This window comes from Drosophila teissieri, chromosome 3R, assembly GCF_016746235.2.
Source record: "Drosophila teissieri strain GT53w chromosome 3R, Prin_Dtei_1.1, whole genome shotgun sequence".
NCBI classification, from domain to species: Eukaryota; Metazoa; Arthropoda; class Insecta; order Diptera; family Drosophilidae; genus Drosophila; species Drosophila teissieri.
Window position 1 is genome coordinate 18,980,692 of NC_053032.1, and position 24,952 is coordinate 19,005,643.

General features: G+C 43.8%; 1 protein-coding gene across 2 annotated transcripts in view; it reads left to right on the forward strand.

Moving 5' to 3' along the window:
* The window catches only part of LOC122619358 (homeobox protein homothorax), a 133,476-nt gene that overhangs the window by 73,888 nt on the left and 34,636 nt on the right, over positions 1 to 24,952 (forward strand). The window contains exons 8-9 of one of the 2 annotated variants that reach the window (XM_043796253.1): positions 6,240 to 6,363; positions 19,848 to 19,895. In XM_043796253.1, coding sequence (XP_043652188.1) covers positions 6,240 to 6,363; positions 19,848 to 19,895 — 172 coding nt within the window. The remainder of the gene's footprint in view (positions 1 to 6,239; positions 6,364 to 19,847; positions 19,896 to 24,952) is intronic. The other variant, XM_043796254.1, reaches the window with a different exon arrangement.

Sequence of the window (24,952 nt, forward strand, 5' to 3'; positions counted from 1 at the left end):
GTCCGATTTGGGATCGGAATCGTACTCGTACTGGCGAATGGGAATCGGAATTGGAATCGGAATCGGGATCCTGCTGGCCCGGTCTGGCCCGATGTCTTGGCTAATCTCTCGGCCAGGTTGTCGTCTCTATCGGCCAGCGGAATCTATTTGACACCGTCTGGGGTCTGGGGTCTTGGCTTTTGGGTTTTTGGTTTTGGTTTTTGGACGCGATGTCGTTGTTGTCTTTCCGTTTGTCCCCCCAGGGACTTTTTAGCACGCCACACAACAAACTATAAAAAAAAACAAGAAAAAGATGGGGAGTCGGTTAAAAATGGGGGAAAAGAGAGTGGACCAGGGGCGGGGAGGGGGCGTGACAGTTTACATGAAATTACTTTGCATACACATGCATCAAATTAATTACACGATTAATGTTCTCACATGCAAGCCAGTCTGCAAGCCTCTTATGCAAATCTATTTCTCGCGATCATTGCAGCATTTGCATGTCGCTATCTTGATATCTTTTGCCGGCAAGAAAATGATTCCATTGCCTTTCGTGATTTCCCTACCTCCCCTCCCTACCACCCCCCTCCCGTTTGCATCCCCTGGAATTTGTGTTGGAATTGTGTGAAACATGCCATTTGAATAATTATCTTATTTGCATGGCAGCCGCAGCGAGAAATGCACTCAAGTGCAAATTAAAAGAGGAAAAAATAAGGAAAACTAGAGTCCAAAGTTCTGGAGGCCTGTTTTTGTTGTTATTTCTCCGACTGGTTAATCTGGGGCTGTGTGAGCGAAAAGTTCAAATTGATAGCTCCGAGATTTGTGGAGCAGATAAATCCGATCTCTGCGAAATGCAAAATCGCGTGCAGCTCCATCTGCTCCATTTGCTCGATTTGCTGCATTTCCGCCGGGTTTTTCCTGCTTCAGATACCTATTTTCATTTTTTTGTACTTTTTTTTGGGGCTGCAGTCGCTACGTTTCCACTGTTTGTGTAACATAATAGCAAAGGCAAACAAATGATAAGTTTGATAGAGTCACAATTGCGCGCCACCGCTGCCTTATCTATTTATTATTTTACCTTACTTGTATTCCTGGCTTCTTCGGGGAGCTGAGTAGTTTTTCAGGTAGCTTCTGAATTTTTATTATCAAAATACTAATTTCATTGTTTGCACAAGATTTCCAAATTTCTTTTTTTTTTGTATTCTCTGCCACGGCAGCCAGTGCTTCAATTTGGCTGTTATCAGCCTATAAATATTTAATCACAGACCTGTACTTTAGGCATTCATTCTCCACTCTCCATTCTCGCTCATGTTTTATTGTTATTTTGGGTTTGAGTTCGGGTTTCGTTGGCTGCTGATAGCGGACAGCATGGGAAGTCAAGATTTCTGGTTAGATAATGGTCACAAGGGAGCTGCAACGCGGCGTATGAGTAATTTGCCGTGTTTGTATCTAAAACAGTCGACTCGCTGTTCTCTGGTTTAGTTTAATTATGTCAAGTGTTTCGACATGAAATTAAAATGTTGCCACTCGAGCTGGAATTTAGCTGGAAAATTAATTTGTCATTGCTGAGTCGAATTCTGAAGATATGATAGCAGTCGACCTCAAATGACTTTGCGACCGATGACTTAGGCGCTGATTAATATGGAATTATTCTGTGAATAAAGAACTAAATAAGTGTGATGGTGAGGTGAACATTTTGCACCAGAGCTTAGCGCCTTTAATTTCAATAAACTTCAAGCAAACTCGAACAAACTTAAAGCCTTTTGTCTGGCTGAGTGTACACAATAATTGTGTGTAATTAACTTGCCATTTGATTGAAATTATACCCCGCACACACACACTGACACACACTTAGAGACACACACCCATTCATTCATTTGTGGAAAATTCTTAGTAAAGCAATTTGCCTGCCAAAAGTGATGGCTGTGCTGCCAAGGGGGCGAGCGATTCCAGTCAGCCATATTGAATTGTTCGGGCTGTGCCAAGGAGTTTTGCACCTCCACCGGCTTTAATTAAAAATTCAACCCCCCAAACAAAATGGCTCACACACATGAGCACACGGTTTACAGCTTGAGCAAATTTGAAAAACAATTAAATGCCATGCGCGCAATTAAATACACAAAAGGTGGCAACAGCGAAAAAGGGGAGTAGTGGGCTGTGTGTGGGCCGAACTCTGGGGAAAAGGGGTGAAAAGGGGGGAAAAGTGGAAAAGGGTGGAGCAGCTGCTGCTCAAGTGGCACACACTCGCACACACACTTAGGCACACTTGGAGTTGGGGGGTGGTTATATACCGTTAATTAAGCAGCCTGCTAACAGAAACCCAACGCCAAAGAGTCTTCAGACCGAGAGCATTCCGGACTGTGGAGGGCCTTGTGGCTAAAACCAAAACCTAAGCCAAAGCCAAAACAACAAACATGACACAAACAGACAAACAAAAGCTTTTGTTGCCCCAGCACAACAACGGCAAATCCATCAAAACAAACAGCCAGGAGGGATTGTTCCGAGGATTGGGACTGGGATTGGGCTTCAGCTTGGGGTTTGGTCTCAACTTCCACTCGCTGCCACTCACTTTTCCACATCGAGCATTTCCCATCAGCCCCGCAGATCCTGCGAAACCAGAAACCGCACGGAAAAACTTTCATTCGCAGCGGCCGTGTAAAAAGGATTTAATTATTTGCTCTAAGGATATGCTCATCCGCTGGGGGAGAAAATTTGTTCCTGCGTGTTTGCCAACAAATAGAAAAAATATGCTTCACGTCCACTTGGCAGGGTGTTTGCCAAACGAAATCAAACAAAATTACAGGACTATCTGCACAGAGGAAAATGATTACCAAATGGTTAATTTATTTCAATAAATAGATATAGGTAGGAGCAATCGAATGCAAGATTAAATATCTTGATAGAAATTGCATCTATAAGATACAGATTTGGTTTAGGGAGTTAGAGTGCGTTTTTGGAAAGTGATAAATGCTGTTTTTTTAACTAATACCTCTCCCTTTCCCAGCTAAGCTGCAGTTTGGATTTTAAATTGTAAAATGCGCCCGAGGCAAAGGTCTAATCCCAGACCCAAACTCAGACTGGGATTGGGATTGCAGCCGCGGGTTAGGCTTAGACTTACCCCCGAGAACCCTCTCCCGAATGTCAATTGCAGGATACACGCCGTCGGGCAATTACGGCCTAGTACGAAGAGTATGAAGAAGGGCGGGAAATCTCTGCGTGTGCCACGCCCACATCGAATAAGGGAAAACTTCCCACGCACCGAAAACGGAGTTACGAGCCGTAATTTGATTGTTTTGCTTTAGTTTTCGATGGGACTTGAGTTCGAGTTCGAGAGGGCTGCGTTCCGAAACTGTTGATTGTAGTGATTAAGCGGCCAGGAGCTGTGACAGAGATTTTACCAAATTACAGGGCTCCATGGAAATTGCATGTTTTGACTTTTGGGTGGAACGCAGCACGACACGCGTCGATATTCGTTCGACGACTACCACCTATTCCACCCATTCCACCAGCAATTATCTCCCGCAGCTGAGCCGACTTAGCCAAGTCATTTGGAAAGTTCTCAGACTGACCGCAAGTCAAACTTCTCGCCAGCGTAATGAAGTGAGCGCGGCCCAAAACAATTGAGCAAAGTTATTCTATGCTTCAGCAATTTGTGTGCTGCACTGTGAGTAAAGGGAGATGGGTTGTGGGAAATCGTAAAAGGAGATGAGTTGTGGGAAATCGTACTTTGAATTATTTCCCCCAAAAGCAACCATGTTTTTGAAAGACTGCATGGTCACACTGGGCTCCTTCGCTGCTAACGGTGTGACCTTGATGGACTATAAAGCAAAAGCAAACAAATTCTTGGTAATGCAATGTAAACTTCTTTCCAACGCCCTGCTCTCAGTGTAAACTTTGATGGCCCCGGTGGTCGTAACTTTTTTTATGACTCACTTGGCCCTAGAAATTTGCGGTTGTTGTCTCGGTTGCCCATCTACACTTGCGCTCGCCCAATTGTCGCTACTCCACTCCAGATATCATCAAAAATTTAGCAAGACGAGCGGTCGGAGAGGGCATTAAATAAATAATTTAGCTCCGGCAGGTAAACGAAAATTGTTTCTTGATCATTTTAATGCACCCAAAGGGCCGCTCCGCCCCGAAAAAAAACTTTTCACGATGAGGGAGCATTACGTGACGTGGAAATGGAATTGGGGTTAGATGGGTGAACCCCCGCGTTTCGCTTTCATTAATATTAAAAGCAGTCCCCAGCATGGGCGCTCATCATTTGAATAAAAACCGATATTTGTTAATAATTGTCGCAGGACATGCGAAAGGAATTCGATAGCTTAATTTGTGGAGCGGGCCATCGGCTAATTGAAAATGTAATTAAAGCACGCATCGATTGGCCGGATCCTCTTCAAGGAGCACGCCAGGCATTTGGGCCAACACTCGGCGGTGTTCCGAGCCTCTCAGCTCCCAGTAATTGGAGCCACCTTCACAGGGCCCAAACCGCCAAAAACAAAAAAAAAAAGAAATAAAGAAGTAATATTGAAAAATGAAACAGAACCCTGGCAAAGTGTGCGGCAAGTGTGAAAGATGCGAGCAAGTCCAGAAGACTTGGCCCAGACCATCAAGCCTATCAAATTTCACCGACTCCGCTTGGGAAAGTTGTGTTGCTCTCTTTGGGCCGCAGCTCTGTTTTTATGGCCATTTCATTTGATTTCGGCTGGCTAATTAAATAGTTCCATTTCGGCCGACGGTCAGTCCAAAGTTGTTGTGTTGTGTTGTGCTTTGTCTTTGTTTATAAGCCATTAAAGCAACGACAATTGCTACAATTGCAGGCGGTTATCGCGTCCGTTTATGGTGGAAATTGTTTATGCGACTATCAAGAGACACCTTATGGCTCATAAAGAGGAGGGATGGGTTTGGATCGGATTGGATCGGATTGGCTGGGCTAGGAGTGTTTAAAATGCAGACGGTGTTGTCTAATTATTAATAGATTTGCGGCCGCGAGTGTGTTTGAAATGGAAAGTAGGCAGAAAAGCAGGAACCAGCCTTCCCCTGGAACTTGGCCAAGTCGCCTAATCTAACCCAAGCTATATATTATTTTCCCGATGCCTTCAGTTAAGCTAATCCCCTAAAAGTTCATTGCTCTGCGAGCTATCTATTAAATCAAATATATTCGGCCATAACAATTATACAAAGCAAACAAGCCACAAATTGTCTATAGCAGGGCGCTATTAATATGCGATTTAACAAATATTTAGCGAAAACACAAGCAATATGTGCCCCGAATTCGAAATGAATCGCAAATGCGACGAATCACATATACGTATATTTCATTGTATTCGAAAGTCAAGAATTTTTACGAGCTTGGGAAAATAATAATTTTATGGCTAAAAATTGTAGCTTGCACGTGCATGAAATTAATGCGAACCGCTTTGTGTATTTTCGTTATTAGCAGAATTTAAATTGCTCTCCGATCGATTTCGATCGCTGAATACCTGGTACGTTGACATTTTTGGTTTCTGCATAAGTTTTTCCCCGCTGTTGTTTCTTTTTCCTTCCCGGTTTATTTTGTTTTAGCTGCGTTTAATATGCCATCGTTGTCGCTGGCCTGTTGTCCATTGCCAATGACGATGACGATGGCGGTGGCGATGGCGATGTTGATGATGATGGAGATGGAGACGAGTTGATTCTACTCCTAGTTAGAAGACGGCCAGATCGCCAGAGCCAGTCGCTGCATATTAATTTGATAACTTATATATACCCTCGTACAATATACATGTATATCTAGCTATATTTATTTCTGCACACGACGTTGTCTGCCCGCTTGTCGCTTCGCTGTGGCTCAGTTTGGTTTTGGTTTGGTTTTGTATTTTGCTCTAGGCCTAGGCCACGACAATCTTGAACATTTGTTTGTCCACAATATGGCCAGGCCATGGCACTTTTGACAACTTGACAGTCGTGCAGACAGACCGTGGGGAGGGGGAGGGCGAGGGGGGTTATAGCCAGGCCAGGAGACGGAAGAATCCGGACAAGACGGGGCTGGCTATGTCTGCCTTTGGCATTGGCCATGGCTGTAGCGTCTGGCGCATTTAATGGCCAGGCGTGTCAATTTAAAGCGACATTTATAACCAATTTGTAATCAATTCTAACAATCAGCCAACGCATGCCCCACACTCCCCACCACACTCCCCATTCCCATTCCCTTCTATTCCTATTTATATTTCGTACTGAATTTACTTACTCATATGCCATGATTTACTCTCCACTTGCAGCGGCCGCCGAGCTCATCGCTGTCCTACGGCGGCGCAATGAACGACGACGCCCGATCGCCGGGCGCTGGTAGTACTCCCGGTCCACTGTCACAGCAGCCACCTGCCCTAGATACATCAGACCCTGGTAAGTTCAGCCCCAAGTCTAAAACCTATAAGCTAAGATCTGAAACATCATTAGAGTAGCAGCAAATACTGAGACAGGCTCATATCAGTTAGTCGCCTGCGATAAAAACCCATCTGATTGATATGAAACTTGGGATGAAACCATGTAGTTAGCATACTTACCAGAAACTAAGCTTATTTTGATTGAAATATGCAGGAAATCTATTGTAACAGAAATTACTTGTAATCATACCACGCAAAACTCGAGCTGATTCTAGCCAGTTTCGATCTGCTTAATCCCTATAATCGCCATTGAATGTGTTACACACTTCACACCTCTTGAGGCGGCTGTCTCCCACTTTTGATTATGTTGTTTGCCCCTGTTTCAAGTGCCGCCAAAGCTTTTCGAACAAGTTCGCCGCGTAAGCGTACAACAACTTGACAAAAGAGTAACAACAACTACGCGCACCAACAACCAACGACGAACAACCAACAGCCAACAACCAAAAGGCTGGAGAAGAAACAACAACTTTCCTAGGGACAGCCCTCGGATCTGCGGCTTTTGAGGCCCTAGACTGCCTGTCTTGGAGATCCGAGCCTGGAGCCCAGTGGACCCACCACTCCAAGCTCCAAGCTCCACTTCAGCCTGCAAAGAGTTTTATGTGTATTTTTTTAGTATTTTCCCCACACTCCCTCCCCTCCCTCCACCTCCTTGTTGTTGTTGCTTTTTCAATATTTTTTCGAGTGCGACTGACTTTGCACTTGGCGCTTCTTTTTGAAGATCTCGTGTGAAGGTGAGGTGAGGGGTTGTCAGAGGGGGGAAGTCAGGTGAATTATTTATGGTGATAGGCAAAAATAATATTTTGTTTCTGTGTTTTTATTTCCTCGGAGAGCGCAAGTGCGTTGTTTTCCCCTTTGTTTGTGTGGCGGCAGCGAAAAAAACAAAAGCCCTGGCCAAAACAGCTCTCGAAAAAGACACTCTAGGCCACTCGTCGTTTGCTCTCAAGAAAATGAGAAAAAAATATGGAAGAAACGAATATTGAGTGGGGGCCCCAAGGTGATAATGCAGTTTCACTGCTAAAAGAATCGGGACACTGAAAACAAAACCTGCAGGCCAAATTACCATATGGATAAATGATAAGCCTCAAGAACAAAGCAATTTAAAGTAAAAAAGGCAGAATATTTTTGTGGCACCCAATTAGCTTAGGTTGCAACTATTTTTTCACGTGTAATCGAGGGAGGGGTTTGAAGAGTGCTCCACAGAGTTGGAGGCGTTCCGCAGCCAATCCATTGACGTTGACGTCAAACTCGAAAAAAACTTTAAAGCGCGCCGAACAGCAACTTTAACATTTGTGTGTGAGCTCCACCGATATGTCAGTATATATATATACGGACGTACATCGAAAATATATATATACTTTTGGTATGGTCGTGTGTGCGCGCCATTTTGATTGATTTATCTACACGTCGCTTGACTTTGTAGACAAATTAAATTTCGGCATAGTTCGAGTTGTGCACTCCCGAGCACTCAATAGAAATTATCTACAGTTGAATAATTTCTAGCAGCGCGCAAAATTTCCATGTTAATTTCGGCACCGCAGCTTCCACTCTCCCTCCCCTCCTTGTTTCCCCTGGTTTTCCGAGCGATAAGAAAATGGCAAGCCCCGCCCCTCCCCGCTTTTCTACTATCCTACTGCCATTCGGCGTCTGTGGGAAATTTGCGTCGCGTATTTCGGGCGTAGCAAATAGATATTTTCCACATTTTAAGTAGACAAGGCAACGCAGGGCGGTGGAATGCGGTTGCCAAGAATAAGTATTTATTCTCCGAGCTGCAGAAATTCCACTGCAGAGGAAGAGGCACTGCGGCAGGGGGGAAGGGGAATATTTTTCTGTCGTAATTTTATGCACGAATTCGTAAAATGTTATTCAAATGGAAAATGTGATTTTTATCAATTTTGACAGGAATTTCATGCCCCAGCCGAGAGCACAAAGAAAAGTAAGGAAGGGCAAAAAAAGAAAAAAAGAAATCAGCAGAGAAGAGAGCTCAGTGCACAAGGATGCGCATCCTGAAAATTTCCATGAATTGTGCGAGGAGCGGTGGTCATGGGAATGGGGAAAGGGAAAAGGGGTCATGCCCCCGAGGAACTTAAAGATACTTCTCGAATTTAATTATAGGTGTATTCGAATTCTCCAAGCTGCTAGATAGATTTCCCCATAAAACCCAACATACTTCAACTGACAGCCGCAGACCCTGTAATTACACACACACACAACACCCTCATCAACTTCGCTTCGAGTTCAATTAAAAATATTTTTCCAAGTGACGAGCTAATGTGGCGTTAAAGAGCCAAGCGATACTCAAATTTAAAGCCCAATCTGTTTATTTACACGGCGAAATTGACGAGTCGTCAAGTGTCGTGCTTAAATGCAAATCAAAACGAGATCAGCCGTGGGGTCAGGGAAATAAAATTGGAAATGAAAATAAACACGGCCAACGGGTGGTCCTTCAGCAACCCCTTGGTTCTTCAGTTTTCAGCGATAAAAAGGAACCCCCCTCCCTGCCGCCACTGACATTGATTGAAAATGCTGCGTGACGTAAATTAACTTTCATGGGGGTTGGGTTAGAGAAGTGCGTGTTATCCTTTCCGCTCGGGAAGTTTCGTCAAGCCGCAAGACCCACACAATTGCCAATTGTTACAATTTTAAAACATATCCTTCGCACAAGGTCCTGCTCGCAAATCACAGAGGGGAGATGAGAGGGGATGTAAGGCAGCTTGTTTTTGTCACTGCGGCATTTAAATCCTACCCGACCTTGTGTGAAGTGCACTTATTTACTTTTTTCTCATTTTTTGCTGCTTTGTTGTTGTTTGGTTTTGTGTTTGTAGCCCAACTAAGGCGATTATCTTTGGCCGATGCCCTGTTGTTCTAGCTTATTTACATTGATGGAATGAGTTTTGCAACAGCAACCAGAGGCACAACAATAACAGGAAGCTCTAACTCTGCTTTGTTATCTTACCACGCACAATTAGACAATTTCCATTTCCATTTCCATTTGGGTCTTTCCCTCAGAGTTGACAGTTTTTCTCAGGCATTTCGCCCTGGGACTTTTCTCTGTCTTTTGTGATGTGAAAGCATTTTCCTCACTCCACCCACTTTTAATTGTGTTGTCTACTTTGTTTTGGGAAAGGAAGTAAACTCGCTTCGAGGCTCTTTTGTATATTTATTTATTACAAATCACTGGCATCACTATCTTATAAAGTTGTAAGATCCGTATTTAATAATTTGAATCAGAACTCACAAATGTGTAACTCCCTTTCGCATTCAGATGACATCCAATCATAATTCACACCCCATATTATCTGCTGATCCATCTTTTTAGCGTTCCCACAACTTTTTAACTCTTTTGTCAAAACGCTGACACGAATTTCCCAGCCCAGAGCCCAGACAGCGATCGACAAAAAATGAAATTAAAATTTTACGCATTAACGAAAACGAAGAAAAAACCTTTTGTGCAGTGCTGGCAGAAATTGCCCATATCTGTGCGGGGTTATCTTTCGGGCATAGAACGGACTGGGCATATTTATATTCCTGGTTCGGAATAGGAATGGGAATGGGAATCCCTAACCCCTAGAATCCGGCAAAACGTGCCAGACCAGCTGCTGCACGTTTGGGATTCCGCTCGGGTTGATTCGCATTCGCACTCGTAAAAATTGAAACAGCAATGCGATGTTTCATAATGAGGACTTGGCTGAGGGGCAATAGTCGGGGGACCAGGAGCAGGACCAACGAGCAGAGCTTATGTAACATTACGTCAAACGGCACAAAGGGCAATACATCTTCATCCCCTAAAAAGTAAAACACAAAAACCTAAAACCTAAAACAGCAAACTCAACGAGTGACGGGACTTGTTCTTATTTTACAATGAAAATTTACGAACTGACTGTTGCTTTTTTCCTCCGATGCGCGGTACTGTGTGGTGCGGCGCATTATCATATTTCTGGGCCGACACGCCAATGAATAGAATGCGCATCGAATTTCCCGGCAGTCGGGCCGGAATCTTCCCGGGGTAACCCTCACATCAACGGAATCATCAACACCAGCACTGGGAGTTCCTGAAATGCTCTGAAGGATGATGGGGCGGAAGGTCGCCCGGAGTTGACAAACAAGCAACACCAAAAAAGACTTTGAGGGTTGCTCAAACTCCCGAATTCCCGAATTTCCCGATTTCCGAACAAAATGCAAACTTCCGTGACGTGCCGTCTCTGTCGCAAGCTCGTATAGCCATCTCTTTCGCTGGGCATCGCGTTTCATGGGTGGTCGCTTTTGACTTGAAATTTGTCTAGCTTTACACTTATCGCCGTAATATAGTTATGGATCTGCCACACTGGCGGTTGCATAAATTAGTAACAGCCGGACGCACACTCAAGCCATCAAGTGATAAGTCGGCGAGCGAGATGGCCATACCGCTTGAGAAAGAGACAGACAGACGGAGAGATAAGTATTTTTTTTGTGTTTTTTTTTTTGGTTTTTAATTTCTGTCCCCCCGCATTAACCTCAATGCTATTCATTCTCAAGGAAACATTAAAAGCCATGTACTCCCGACTTTTATTATTCATTATTTTCGCATTCATTTCGGTGTCTCGCCGTCTCGCTGTCTCTTTGAACTGCATCCGCGAAAGAGAGGGGCATACGGCGGGCGAAAGAGATGGCACGATGCGATGGTGGCGTGCCATTAATAGAGCTATCAAGTGCCGTATGCTGCTGATGACAGTGGCGGAGCTTATCAAGCTGCCAGTTTTGCAGTTTTGCAGTTTAAAACTGCATTTCTCAACACACAAATCACAAATCACTGCGCGGCATGCAATCTCTCACACAAATCATTTCATTTTTGCCCGACGAAGCCAAGTGTCATTAGCGTCACACGTCCCGATCCCGATCCCGTTCCCGTTCCCGCTGCCAATCCCGATCTGCCCCACCGCCCCATGCTCTTAATGCCCCTTGGTGGTGCCAAGTGTTTATTAGTACGAGGCATTTATCAGCAATTATAATTATACGGCTCTTTCTCTCTTGGAGCTCAAGTGTGTGTGCGAGTGTGTGTGCTGTGAGCCCTGGCGACCTCTCGTTTTCGCTGAAACCATCAATGAGATACGCCGGCGATGGCAGCGAAATCAGATCATTTATACTTCGAAAACAATGTGATACGAAATGGTTACTAAGAAATTATTAAAGGAACAGCAACTTGAAATAACTACAAGTTTAGTTTTATAAAATATGCATTGTGCAGTGGACCTATTCGCAAGGACTCCACTGTATGCTAAATGCTTTTTAAATGCCCAGCCAGGCAAATTAAGCAGCTCATGTTTTGGGCAGGCTAGCCGACAACCTCTCGACCGGCCACGCCCACTACCGGCATTATCCACGACCCCCTTAAAGAGGAGGCCTTGTTTTCGGTTTGCTCGCTTCGGAAACAAAGCCACCGAAACACCGAAGATATTACACAGAGAGAAATTGCTATGCAAAGTGGTACTTCAGTTTTGATGAAGTGGAAAACTTCATTTCCCCCATTTTAATGATGTTTGGATATCCTTTAGGTTATAGTAAACTTCATATTGTATCTGATAGCACTGAGACATACCTTATTTCGCTGTGTACTCCTCGCCCTGCGCCCACTGACCGCAGTGGGCGTGGCAGCAGCCCCTCCCCCAATCGCCCCCCGCCCAGTTTGCCTAGGCAAACATTCAATGACAAATTGTGCGCCTTGTGGCTGAATGATGGGCGTGGTCGGTCGGCGGTTCTGTGCTCACCTGACCAACTCTGCCTCTCGTTTCGTTTGGTTTCGTTTTGTTTTGTTATGCCACCTACTAACTTAACTTGGCTAACGAACCACCCACCCCCTGCCCTGCCCTGGCAAGAAGAAGGCACCGCCCACCTGGTTGGAGCGTGTCGAGGGCGTTTTGTGAGGAAATTTTGACATTTTGTAATGCGTTCCTCCGCTGCCCTCGAAAAAAAGAAGGAAATTATCTAGCGTCAACAGGAGGAAAATTGTGCCAGAAAATGGTTAGGGAAAATTGTGTAGAAAATTGTGGTAAATATAGGTGTATTTATATATACATTTTCTGGCCCGACGGCGTGGAAATTGTAGGTTAGCCTACCCTAATGATAAACGACATTAGCGAGCGTGGAAAGCGAGAGGGAAACTCAAGGGGGTCGATGAAATGGACTTCTTGGCGATGCAAATGGACTGATAAAAGTCTTGATCACGAGGGCAAGGAACCAGAGATGATCATTGAACCGTCTGCAATTTTGAGTCATCTCAGTGGCAATTGTCTCCGGTCCGCGAAATAAAGTAAGAATCAGCACAAAGAAATGCGAAATGCAAAATGCGGAATTTCTGGGGCTTGTAACCGCCCCCCACCCAAAAAACACACCCACTGAACGAAGGAGATGTACGAGTGTACACACATGTGTCTTGGGCTAAATTTAAACAACTTTTTCGCCCGGCCATATAACGCTTTCAATGGAAAAATATCTTTTGTAGCGCCAAATGGCGCCGTGGCACAAAAGTTCCATTCCGTACTTATACTCTGGTGCCTTTCATTCTTATTTCGGTTATTCGGTGGTTTTCTTTTTTTTTGCGAAACCATTCGGCTGCAGACTCTTCAAATATTCATTGAGTTTGACTAAAAGGCCAGGGCAACCCACGGCCATTTCATTAGCCCGGTGAAGTTGGCCCCAAAAAAAAAAAACACATATGGAGAAATGGGGAGCGAACCGGAGCTCCTCTTCACATTTAAATGCGCACATAATTTCTAATTTGTGCGTCTAATTTATGGGCTTCGAGTGGCAGCGAGTGGCAGCCAGAGACCCCAAAAACTTAGCACAACAAACTTGCCAATTTAACGGGCGCCCAACCAGAAAAAGAAAATACTCAAGTGAAATGAAAGAAAAGCGAGTAGAGTGGCGGTAGAGTAGAGCGAACTGAAGTGAAAGCTGGCGGCAAAAAGTTTTCCTCATTTCGCACTTGTACGCCCAGAAATAAGAAATAAATAAAGCCATTTCTTCTAATATACAAAAAGCCTCGAATGGGAAAATTACTTTTTTATAAGGAGCCAGTCCCCCCCTCTCTGTTCCATGGAAAAAAGGGAAAGTATCCACCCACCCAAGGCCACACCTTGATTCAGAGGGTGGGTGGGGTGCAAGTACATTGGCAAACATTGCCTAATTTGGAATTGCCTATGAAATGTGCATTAGAATAACTAGAATCTACTACCAAAGTGTCACCCTTCGCAAAAGCGAAAGCGAGGGGAAAAAAACCCCCCAAAAAGGTGTGTAATAAAAACAAATGTCTGTCGTTTGTTTATATCAGGCGGGCGGCAATTTCTTTGGCCGGAAAAGTTGCGTATTACTTCTCTGTTTTCTTTCCTTTTGGCGTTGTCTCTGAGTCTGTGAGGAAAACCCTTTGCAAACACACACCTGGTGTGGTCCAGAAACGGAAAAAACAGGAAAGAATATATGTGCAGTGGGAGGGGCGGGGAAACACGCACATCGATTGCTCAAAGGGCAAAAAATCGAACTAAATTTTACGACATAAACATAAATTTTATGACAGCCCAGAAAGTAGTAAACGCCCGAGTCGGGAAACCGGGAAAAGGAAATCAATTTTATGCGCTCTGGCCAGAAGTAAGAACAACAAATGGTGGGGGCAGTGGGGGGGTTGGGGTGCCCCATCAAAGCTTCGGGCCAGAGATCTATAAAATCTATGTGAGAACTATTAAAAAGTCGTAAAAAGAAACTACGAGCGGGTTGGGGGCCTGCGTTCTGTGGGTGAGTGTTGGCCTTTGGCGGTCGTAAAGTCGCCAATAGAGATTTATTTCTGGCTTATCGCCTGGGAAATGGCGTAAAAACAATCGCGCCGAACGGCATTAATAATGCCATTACAAGTGTATTGTCATAATTGTCCTTGGTCATCAACGGCAGGCCTCCGAGCAATTAGGTCGCTCCGACTTCCAGTGCATTATGTTCCTCTATATATTTGTATCTTTGTTTCGGGCCCTAATGTAAACGCATTTAAACGCAATTACTTTTCACCCAACGTGTTCACTGTTGGCCAGGCCAACACGTACCAAAGCCATTTCGGCTTTGAGCCGGCCTCAGCTCTTCGGCTGATGATGATGATTGCCGGCGTGGCTTGGAGTGTCGTCATAAAGATCTTTTATCAAAACGTTAATGGATTGACTCATACAAAACACTCTCTAGCCCTTTGTGCACGGCAAGAAATTAGGTGGCAGTGGTCAATAGAAGAAACTCTAGGAGAAGTAATGCCTTAGCTCTAAAATGAATTTAGCTGCTAACAATATTCATGAATCATAATTTGGGAGCAAAGTTCTAAAATCTTATGGGTGGTGTATGGAATGCATTTCCTTTCAGTGTACTCTTGCGTGCACTTTTGTGTGCATAGGGCTTACACGTGTCTGTTGGCCGAGTTTTTGGGACAATTGCAGCGGACTTTAGCTCTTCGGCTCGTATAATATGTAATGTAAAGTTAATGAAATGCTTCACTATGCCCCGCCCCCGCTTATCTACACTGAAACTGTTATTAATTATAGGCGCACCCTAATTTGCTGCTAGTGCGGGTATCATTTGGAGTCCCCAAAGTCGTCAGAATGTGCTGAAAGCCTATATTAATTGCATTTTAATGAAACACAATAAGGAAACTTTGCGGCCTCGGGCCAGAACCCTTTTCCCAACTCATTCCAGGGAATCTAGAATCTAGATCTATAATAAGATCCTAACGGCCCGATACGAGCCTAGTTGTTAATGATATGGTAAATGCCCGACTCCTTGGAGAGTTTTGGTTGTGAAAAGATTAACAGGCCTGCGAAATGGCACTATATCTCTATACCTGGTTGGCTGGTTGGATTTTATTGGTCGGACGGACTGGCGACTACCACAAATGAAATTAAATATTCGAGGCGGTGCAAAAAATGCATTAAAACAAATGCGAAAAAATGTGGAGCTCTGCGGTTGGCGCATTTGTTGTTTTCATTGCATTATCAGGCGGCGTGACAAGAAAAAATACACGAAAAAAAGTCGGCAAATAAATAAAACATGCATGAGCAGCGGCTTATATAGCACATCTGTCTCTCTGTGTGTGTGTAGGTGCATTGTTGCTGATAAAAAATTCATTAATTCATATACAAAATGCAATTAAGCGCAGTGGCTGCCACAATAAAAGCACGAAATCACTGATGGCCGACTAAAAAAATGCAGAGCGCCATCTAAAGAGCTGTCGATAGTGGGGATACCCTCATTAGATCGATTGGCTTTATGCGTATTTATTTCCTTATCGCATATATCCACTCTATTGCACCGAATAGTATTAGCCTGGAAAATTAGTCTATCAGTTAAATGAACATCTGCTTCAAATTGAACTTTCTCTTGGCATGCAAAACGCAAATACCTGGTGGTATTCCAGGGTATCAAACAGAAAAGTGCTGCATAAATAAAATAGTGGGCGGCGTGGGGGGTGCGGCGGTGGATAACAGCAAACGCAGCAGTTAAATTAACAAATTGCATGCATATTTTAATAAAATAAATATTTTAATAAGATTAAACTATAATGCAGCCAAATGTCAAAGTGGCGCGTTGCACATTCCCCAGCGGATAACAGCGAAAGAAATTTGAATAAAAAACTGATTGCTCTGTTTTATGTAGGCATATTTTTTTTGGTTTTTTGTACGCTGCTGTTTAATTTATGCGGTTTTCAATTACCCTTTTGATATGAATTAATGACCACATACAATGCATAATCCTGGGGCAGCATATCGCGCACTCCGCTCGCTGCTCACATAATTTAATTAAACAGTTTGTGGCAGGTGGGTGGTTGTGGGCGGTGGTGGGCGGGGGTGTGGGTGCTATAGGTGGGCTATCATGTTGCACTTGTCTCTATCCGCAAGATACGCACCCATTCCACTCGCCTTTCATTTGCCAATGGCTTTGTGTTGCATGTTGCTGCTGCAACATTCCTGCAACAACTGCAGCGACTGCAACAACAACTGCGCCACGAGCAACAACATTCTTTTGTTGCTCGCTGGGGCAGCAAAATTTCATGCCTGTGTAAACTATTTGTCGACAATTTTGTCTGCTACAAAAGTCCGCATGCCACAAGACCAGACCGTGCTCCATGTCTATCCGCCAAAGACCTCCAGTCTTCGAGAGGAAAATCCACGGCCATGGAGCGATGTGGCCAAGACCAAAGCGTTGAAGCGCACGCCGCCGGCACGAACACGCTCAGCCTTTTGGCCCTGGCCAATTGCCGCTCTAATGACTCCGCTCCCGAGTGCCCAAGTGGCCAACTGCTGCCTGCTGCCTGCTGCTGCCAAACTCAATTCGCTGCCAATCAAGTGCAACTTTCCAGGCGCATGCAAAGTACATAAACAATGATGCAAATCAATGGCTGCACTCAGCGAAAAGAATCTTATTTCAACTTACTAAAAATATTCTTGAATAATGTTCCTGAACTTGTAAGAAAGCTGGAGTAAATGGCTAGTAGAGCTCAGCAATATGAAGTTACCTACAATAGGCAACGAATAAGACAAAGTCACGTTTGCATGTCTTCTACGGCAGTAAATCAGTTTTCTCTGCATGTAGTGCTATCAGTCTAGAGGCAGGGACTCGGCGGAGGTTACCCTTCTTATCGCCAATGAAAAGTTTGGCGCGTTTAAAGTAAGTTTACGTGTAGCACGGCAAAGTGCATTGATAAGCAGTGCAACCCGTGCACCCCGTGCACCACCCCGCCACCCCCGCGCCAACGCATCTTGGCCTTTTGCTGATTAGTCGATCAATGTTCGGTCTGAACGGAATCAAGCTTTTAAATATGCAAAAGGCAGAGGTGGAAACAGAATATACATGCGGCGGCATTAAGAGCTCTTAAGAGCAGCGGGCTCGAACCAGTTTGGGACCCTCTTCCTGCCCCTGCCACATGCCCCTTGCCCTTTTCTGTTGGCCAACTCCCCGAACTCCTTGGCCAGCGCCATTATGGCTCATTATCGCCCCGAGCAACACAACATCTTACAGTATGCTGATGAGTTTTTTGGCCATTCTAATAGGAAAAGGCCTGGGCTAATTTATAAATATCTGGACGGAGAGCAAAATAAAAATGAAAAGCAGAAAAAACGGAAAAAGGGGAAAAAGGAAAGCACCACCGCCTCTGCGGTGGTTTGTTCATTAAACGACTGCCACGCCCACCAATGGGCCTGTTCATTAATTGTTGACAATGATTACCTGGCCAGCGCGCAGGAGAAGCTACAAAGAGACGAAGACGAAACGAATCGAAATGAAATGAGACTAAGGCAAAAACCCTGCCCTCTCGAGGCGAATGCAATTTCAATTTTCAACGACAGGTGATAAATAAATCGAAACGCATCGAATTGAAAGCAGCAGCGGTGGCATCGGCAATCGATTCGTTGCGTTGCGAATGAAATTGCGCCATATTTGGGCGTTATTTGTGGCCGAGCGGTGCTCCGACTTTCCAGAGCCTCCAGGTGGAGAGGGAAAAGGGTGGAGGTGCCCAGGACGGACTGGGCAGTAAACCAGCCCAAACGGGGCAGCACTCCAATCCACAGAGAAGACTCCTCCTGGACTCCTGGAGCTGCGACTGCAAGTCAAAGTCCGATTCGAGACTGAGGCGTTGGCAATGAGCGTCGAAGGCATTTAATTGCCACCGCGGCATTTTGACGTCTACGCATCAGGGAGAAGGGATGCACAGAGAGAAAATCCACAGTATATTGGGAATAAAATTTTAAAAGATAAACAATCTATTTGAAAGCAGAGAACAATATTGCCAGCTTGCATATTTCAAATTACTATCAGAGAGTTATCTACTGTTACATAATAGCTAGGTTCGCAGAGTTTCAAGTGCTATATAGTATGTTTTTTTCTCTCTGATTGGACAGCGAAAGAGACGGAAACAGAGCAGCAGACAGAGACGGCGACACAGGAGACCCAAGAAGACTCTTTCGAAAAGGTGTTTTGTCGCCAGTTCGCCAATGCTGCCTCCAATTGAGTGCGAATTGGCATTTCATTTGGCGCATTTGGCATTTTCGGGGCGCGTTGATCATTTAGCCGTGTTTAGTGTCCGTCGTTGTTGCGCTTTTTAATTTCGTTTTCTGATCGGCGGGAAAAAACCACAACAACAACAACAACAAAAACCACAAAACAACGAGGGAAACAGAGCCACAACAACACAAATGATTTAAGATGTTCGACTGTCAGTGGTGACAACATTGACAGTAAAATTATTTCTACGCGCTGCAGAAGGTTAATTATCGTTGATTTATTTACAACGCACTAAAAAAATAAAAACAAACTCCAGCTGGGTCATACAATTAAAATGAGAATGAAAATCCGGCTTACGTTACAGCAAACGGAAATAGGAAAGAATTCGCTGGGATATCAGCTTTTAGGGCTTAATTCGTTTTGGGAAACGAATAAAATTCGAACTGACTGCAAAATGCTTACGGGCTTAAAATTGCCATAAAATGTCACAAAAAATCACTCGAAGAAATTAAAAAAAAATTAATAATTTATTGAAATATAATGCGTGCAAATAAAATGCGGCAAAAAAGATAAAACACGGCAAAATTAAGAGCGAAAAAAAGAAGAAAAAAGTTTACCATGACAGCCATAAATAATTAACAATACAAAAAGAGATGAAGCAGCAGAAGAGTATTCTGCGTTAATTTGCATTTTTGTTTTGTGATAACAAAAGCGTAAAAATAAGCGAAAAAGTTCAGCAATTTCAGCAGGAACAAACATGGCAAACCGCAGGCAAAATTAAAACACGAGCACAATGTAAAAATATTAAATTAACATTAACAGGGAAATGAAAGCGGTTAGCGTGGGTGGGAACTTCAATATGTCCACATGCATACGTGTGTGGGCGCTTGTCAAAGTGAATTTAAAATAATTATTGTACATTATGCGCCGCAATGCGTATTAAATTAAATGCTGCACAATAATAAAATTAATCAGGCACCAAACCAAAAAAATTATGTTATATAAACGCGGCGGGAAAACCAAAAATTGCAGCCAGTTGGCAAACAAAAGCCAAACAAAAACCTGCACAAAACTATATGGTTCAATAGCAGCAACAATAAAACGCACGTAATTAAGCGTTTTAATGCTTCATCTATGGATGAGGGGGTGCGGGGGTTGGGTAAACATGAACAGGAAAATATATCTGGGTTTTTAATATCCCCCATATGAAAATGGCACACCTGCCCAGAATGTTTACTGATTTGGTTTTCATTTGAAGAAAATCGAAACTATCCAATGCCATGCAAATTACTTACAAAGAAAGTTTAGAAAATAGCACTTTTTCATAAATCCACAAATTAGCTGTGCTTAGTGGTTAGTTGCAAATTGCAATTTATTGATAATTATTGTAATGCATGCGGACAGCTTTGATTGAAATTAATTCACATTCCCACTCTCTTCTCGTTGCAGATGGTAAGTTCTTATCATCACTCAATCCTTCAGAACTAACATATGATGGTAAGTCGCATTCCACATTAAGTCATTTAACACTTCTATATCAGTAGCTATACGAGTATAGAGTAGATGGATAGTCGTAACTTTAAGATACAACTACTGTATGAGTAGATCTGAGGCGAAACACGTGCTGCCCTTCGGTTCGCACATCAATCAAAATTTGGCCGATGGCCAAGGGCATCGATATAGATCGGTTCCTTAGTTCCTGGGTATCTTCCTGGGCTGGGTCCATTGATGTGCTCCTTGGTCCTGATGGACTTGATGGGCTCTTTGATGTCTGTCACTAATCCTGTTCGCGATCACGTTCCTGCCCGGTGCACGCCCACTTTGCTCACGGCAGCGGCTTCCTGTTTCTGCGATCTTTTGAAATGAGAAATTTCTTTTTAATTTAGACTTAAACAGACTGCGCACCGGACAGCTGATAAAAAATCATTATAAAGTTAAATTTTAATTAAAAACTACAATCGATTAAAGGGATGGGGATGGGAATGGGGACGAAATACTGTCTGCGGCTCATAAATTGAACATCGGCGGTCTCCGCAGCTTTCAACGTGCATGTGGGCCACGCCCACTGAAAAAAAAAACAAAAAAAAGCAGAAAACTTAAAAAATACAACAGCCGACAGATGATGATGATGAACTTGTGCCAATTTTTGCGCTGCGAAAATCAGTGGCAGTTTTGATGATGTCCGATGTCCGAGGGCCGATAGTCGCGGCATTATGGCATTATATAAGCGCATTTCGCTTTCATTAATGAACATGAGGCAAAAACGAATGGTCGAGCGACCGGCACGTGAATTGAAATTTGATTTATGATCGGCGAGCGGCCCTCCATGTGGGGCTTTTCTTTCTGTATTCTGTATGCTGTATGCTGTTCGTTTTTTTGTTTTTATATCTTTTCTTTGCTGGCTAAGCAGCCTCCTCTGGGTCGTAAAGTCGCAAGTTGAAATCGCAGGCCAGGATGCAGTTTTCCCCTCTTTATGATGCGTTAAATTGAGGAATGGCGTGCCAGAGCATTTAAATCGTTAAGAGGCAAGTGTGGGGCCGGTCAAAAGTAACTCACATTCGATTGTTTTTCCTGCACTCGCAAAAAAAGGGGTGTTTCTGAGAGCCAGTGCTATCAAAATTTAATCACAGGAACAAACCATGATGATATCTCAACTTGTGAGAGTAATTTTTATTTATCTTGAACTAGTTACCCTTGTGACATGTTATAAGACATTATTTCCTTTTAGTTTCCTAGGAAAGAAAACCTTATTGATATCCGATTTATGCACTATCTTTTCGCCAGTGTGAGCCGAAGTTCGACAGACCCAGTAACCTACAAAACAGGGCTTTATTTTAGGCTGGCCGAAAGCAGAGCAGCCAAAAGTGTAATTTGTATTATTTCCTTGGGCGGCAAAGGCGGGGGGCGTGCCCTCGAGGGCGGCGGCGGTGGCGGTGGCGTTGGCGGATGGCAGACAGCCGTGGGCCATGGCCAAGAGCAGAAAGAGACAGCAAGAGACAGAGAGAGAGACAGCGAGCGGGCGTTTAAGCACAACTTTAAATAATCGTCTGTCAGAACTGTCAAACAAGCCGGCAAGCGCTAGAATTAATGGCACACGGGCAGTGCGAGGGAGAGGGAGGGGGATAGGGAGAAGGAGAGGGAGACAGCTGCAATTTGTTTAGCCCTGCGCAGGCGCAAAGCGTCCGTTGAACCTGCAATCCGGGCCACACTCGTATTCGTAGCCCGGCATATGGCTGTGTATGTGTATGGGTGTATGTGTATGTGTGTATGTGGAGCACAAGTTGAATTATTGTTTCTGCACTTTTTTTTCGCTTTTAGCGCAGTCGCAGCGAGTTAAAAACAATGCCATTGCCATGGCGGTACTTTATCAAATGCCCCGTCTCTCTCCAATTGTGCGAGGCCGTCTCTTTCACTCCCGTGCAGTGGTATTGCCCTCTCTTTCGGCATGTGTTTGTGTGTAAAATTAATGTTGTTGCGCCGCAGCGGGCGAACTTTCAACTGTTGCTGCTGCTGCTGCCGTTGCTGTTGGCTCAAGATGAAAAATTATTGCTTTTAATTTATTGCATAAACAAAGGCTACACCATTGGAATAAAAATGTCTGGCTGTGTGTGTGTGTGTGTGTAAGTCTGCGCGAGTGTAACGGTTCTCAAGGTCACGGGCGAAAGAGACAGCAACTGGGGGCTTTCCCCGGCTTCGCTGCCAACTGTCAAAAATGATTTAGTAGTTCAAAGCCGCGTTTTGCGTCTGCTGCAAAAGTGCGAAAATATATGTGAGGGCAGCGGACGTCCGACAGCAGCTGTCAAATGCAAATACAACGCAGCAGCAACATCGCAACAGCAACAACAGCAACAGAAACAACAGCAACATCACACGTTTTGACAACAAATTTTGACAGTTTAGCAAAGGTCATGCGGAAAGTAAAAGTTGACAGGCCTAGAGGTGTGTGTGTGTGTGTGCGTGTCGAGTTGATGGTGTGGTCAGAAAAAATAAAGGGGGTGTGTGTGTGTATTTGATAGATTGACATCATCATTCGGCCTTTCATTCACTTGTCAGGAGCACAGTTAGCGCAGCACTGAAACATTAGTTTTTTATAGTTCATTGAGCCAGCTGAAAAGCGAGAGCGAATCATTGACAGCCGGCCACAATAAACTGACAAATCAAACTCAAACTCAAAATCAAAAACAAACCAAACCAAATTAGCTAGTCATAAAAGCGTCTGAAGTGAGCGAATAGCCATCGAAATGGCAACTGTTGATAGATCATTTGGAATAAAACACAAAATACGACGCAGACGCGTCGTGATTTATGGCATTTGATAAATGAGAATTTAATAAATTTTTAGCTTATTTGGATTTTTAATTTTTATTTCAGTTTTTCAGTTCTTTTTTCTTTGTTGACTTTTAGTGCGGACGGCAATTAAAACGTGTGTGTTTGAGCCAGCAGACAAATGGTGGCGCTCGAATCGATAGATTAACGGGGTCTTAATGTTGTTTGATGGGGTCTCACTTTTTTCTGTATCGCCTGGGATTCGAATTTCTTTATTTTCGATTTTATTTGCCGTGCCATCAATTAGCCATAATAGCTCCGATTTAGCGCTTAAGCCTTAAATCAATTTAATGAAAACTATATGCCAAATTGGCTGTCAAACCCAAGTTTCTTGAGATCTAAAAGCTTTGGAATTCGCATAGGCATTGTATTCGAATATTCTCTCTGTGCACAACTCACAACTTGGAGCATTACTTTCGCCAAATTGAATACCCAAACCGTTTAAGTCACTTTCTTTGATGCTCTGGCTCATCATAATTCCTCGACAGTCACCGAAAGACCGAAAGTTCTTTAGCCAGACGCAACCCACATAAATCCAGAGGTCCCTCCCAACTTTGTTGTCCTCGTGAATTATGCATGCAACAAATTGTATAAAAATTTCTGCAACTTTACGTTGTTACGTGCAGAAATTTGGAAATCAAGCGAAGCGAACCCCAGAAATTTGAGGAGCACTTGTCGAGGGTAAATACATACTACATGTGTATGTACAAACGTAGCAGAGGCAAAAACCGAAAAGGACCAAAGGACCAAAGGACTTGCAGGACGTCAGTCCCTGGTCGCTGGTTTTTCCGGCTTAGCCCAAGTCAACCCCCAGAGGATATGCTTGAATATTTATTTTTTTTCTTGGTTTCGCTCTCCGCTCGGCGTTTACAAAGTGATTACTTCTGTTTAAAAATTGATGTCTCGATGTTGGACACGTTTTCAATTTCCAGCGAAATGGCGCGTGCTGCTGCTGCCGCCGCTTTTCCCCGCAAAACAAACTTACAGGTGCCGGATACACTTGCCATCGACTCTGATGAGGAGGAGGCTCGGATCAAAATTGTCAAAAGAAATTCCTTAAATGACTTTGTCAAGTCGTTAAAAGCGAACACCATTTGGTGTCGCTCTCTATTTTGTTTTTATTTTTATTTTATTTGCTGTCTCGTTTGGCTTTAATCACCGTTTGCTGTCATGTCCGAGTTGAATGGCAATTAAATGGTCTACGACTCGTTAAATCATTCATGATTAACTCACTTCAGCTCCCTGTCCTTGAAGATTTAGTGCCGTTGAATATCGTTAAAGATATGCCTCACATTTCGGATCGGCATCGGAATCGGAATCCAAATCGAGAACTGAACATTGAAAAGCAGACGAACTGCTGTCGCATAATCGATGAACTTTGATTGGCACTCATAAAACCCAAGCCCATCAACCGGTTGTGCTTTTCTCCAAATAGTAGCAGCATAATGGCATATTATAAATTGCCGCCAGCCAAAAAGGTAACTTGGCACAAAAGTCGGCTGGCTTCGCTGGGCCCAAATGGCTTTTTAATTTGGTCAACGAAAACGGGTTGGAAAATGTTTGCCGAAGCGTTGTTTGTTTTTTGTGTCTGCGGGTTTGACATTTAATGGCCTTTTGCCTTCTGGGGGAATGTGTGGAATGTTTCATTTGCATATGCAGCCTGCGCCCTGAAATATGCAGTGGTTTTTGTTTCACCAGCATAGCTCGAAGGTGTGTTCTCTTCTGCTGGGAATTTCGTGCACACAAAAACACTGGGAATTTTCACCCGTGAAATGTTTGCAACCGATTTTGTATTTGACACTGTACGGAAAAGTATGAGAGCCAGCTTGATGCATTTGTTAAAGCTGGTGCGTTTTAAATATAATTTACCCAAAAGTAAGCAGCTCAGGGCATAGTGTTTTCTTTCTCTGCATTAATTCCCTATTTAATTTAGTTTTGCCCCCGTATTGCAAGGGAAAACTTTGATTAAACTTCTTGCCAATAGCAAGCGCAGCTCGTATGTACATATAGAGTACATTCCGGCGTACATATATATGGCGTGCTATATGTCTGACCAAGTTTCATATAAGTAACATAGATAGCGCGCCCACAGCATAATCGAAGGGGGGAAGGGCGGAGAAGTTGGAGTGGCAGAAGGATATCCATTTGCCAAAATAGCAAAACTTGCATAAAAACTTTTGCGCAACAACTTGGACTTTTTCATCAAACAAAAGCAAAAGGAAAAATAA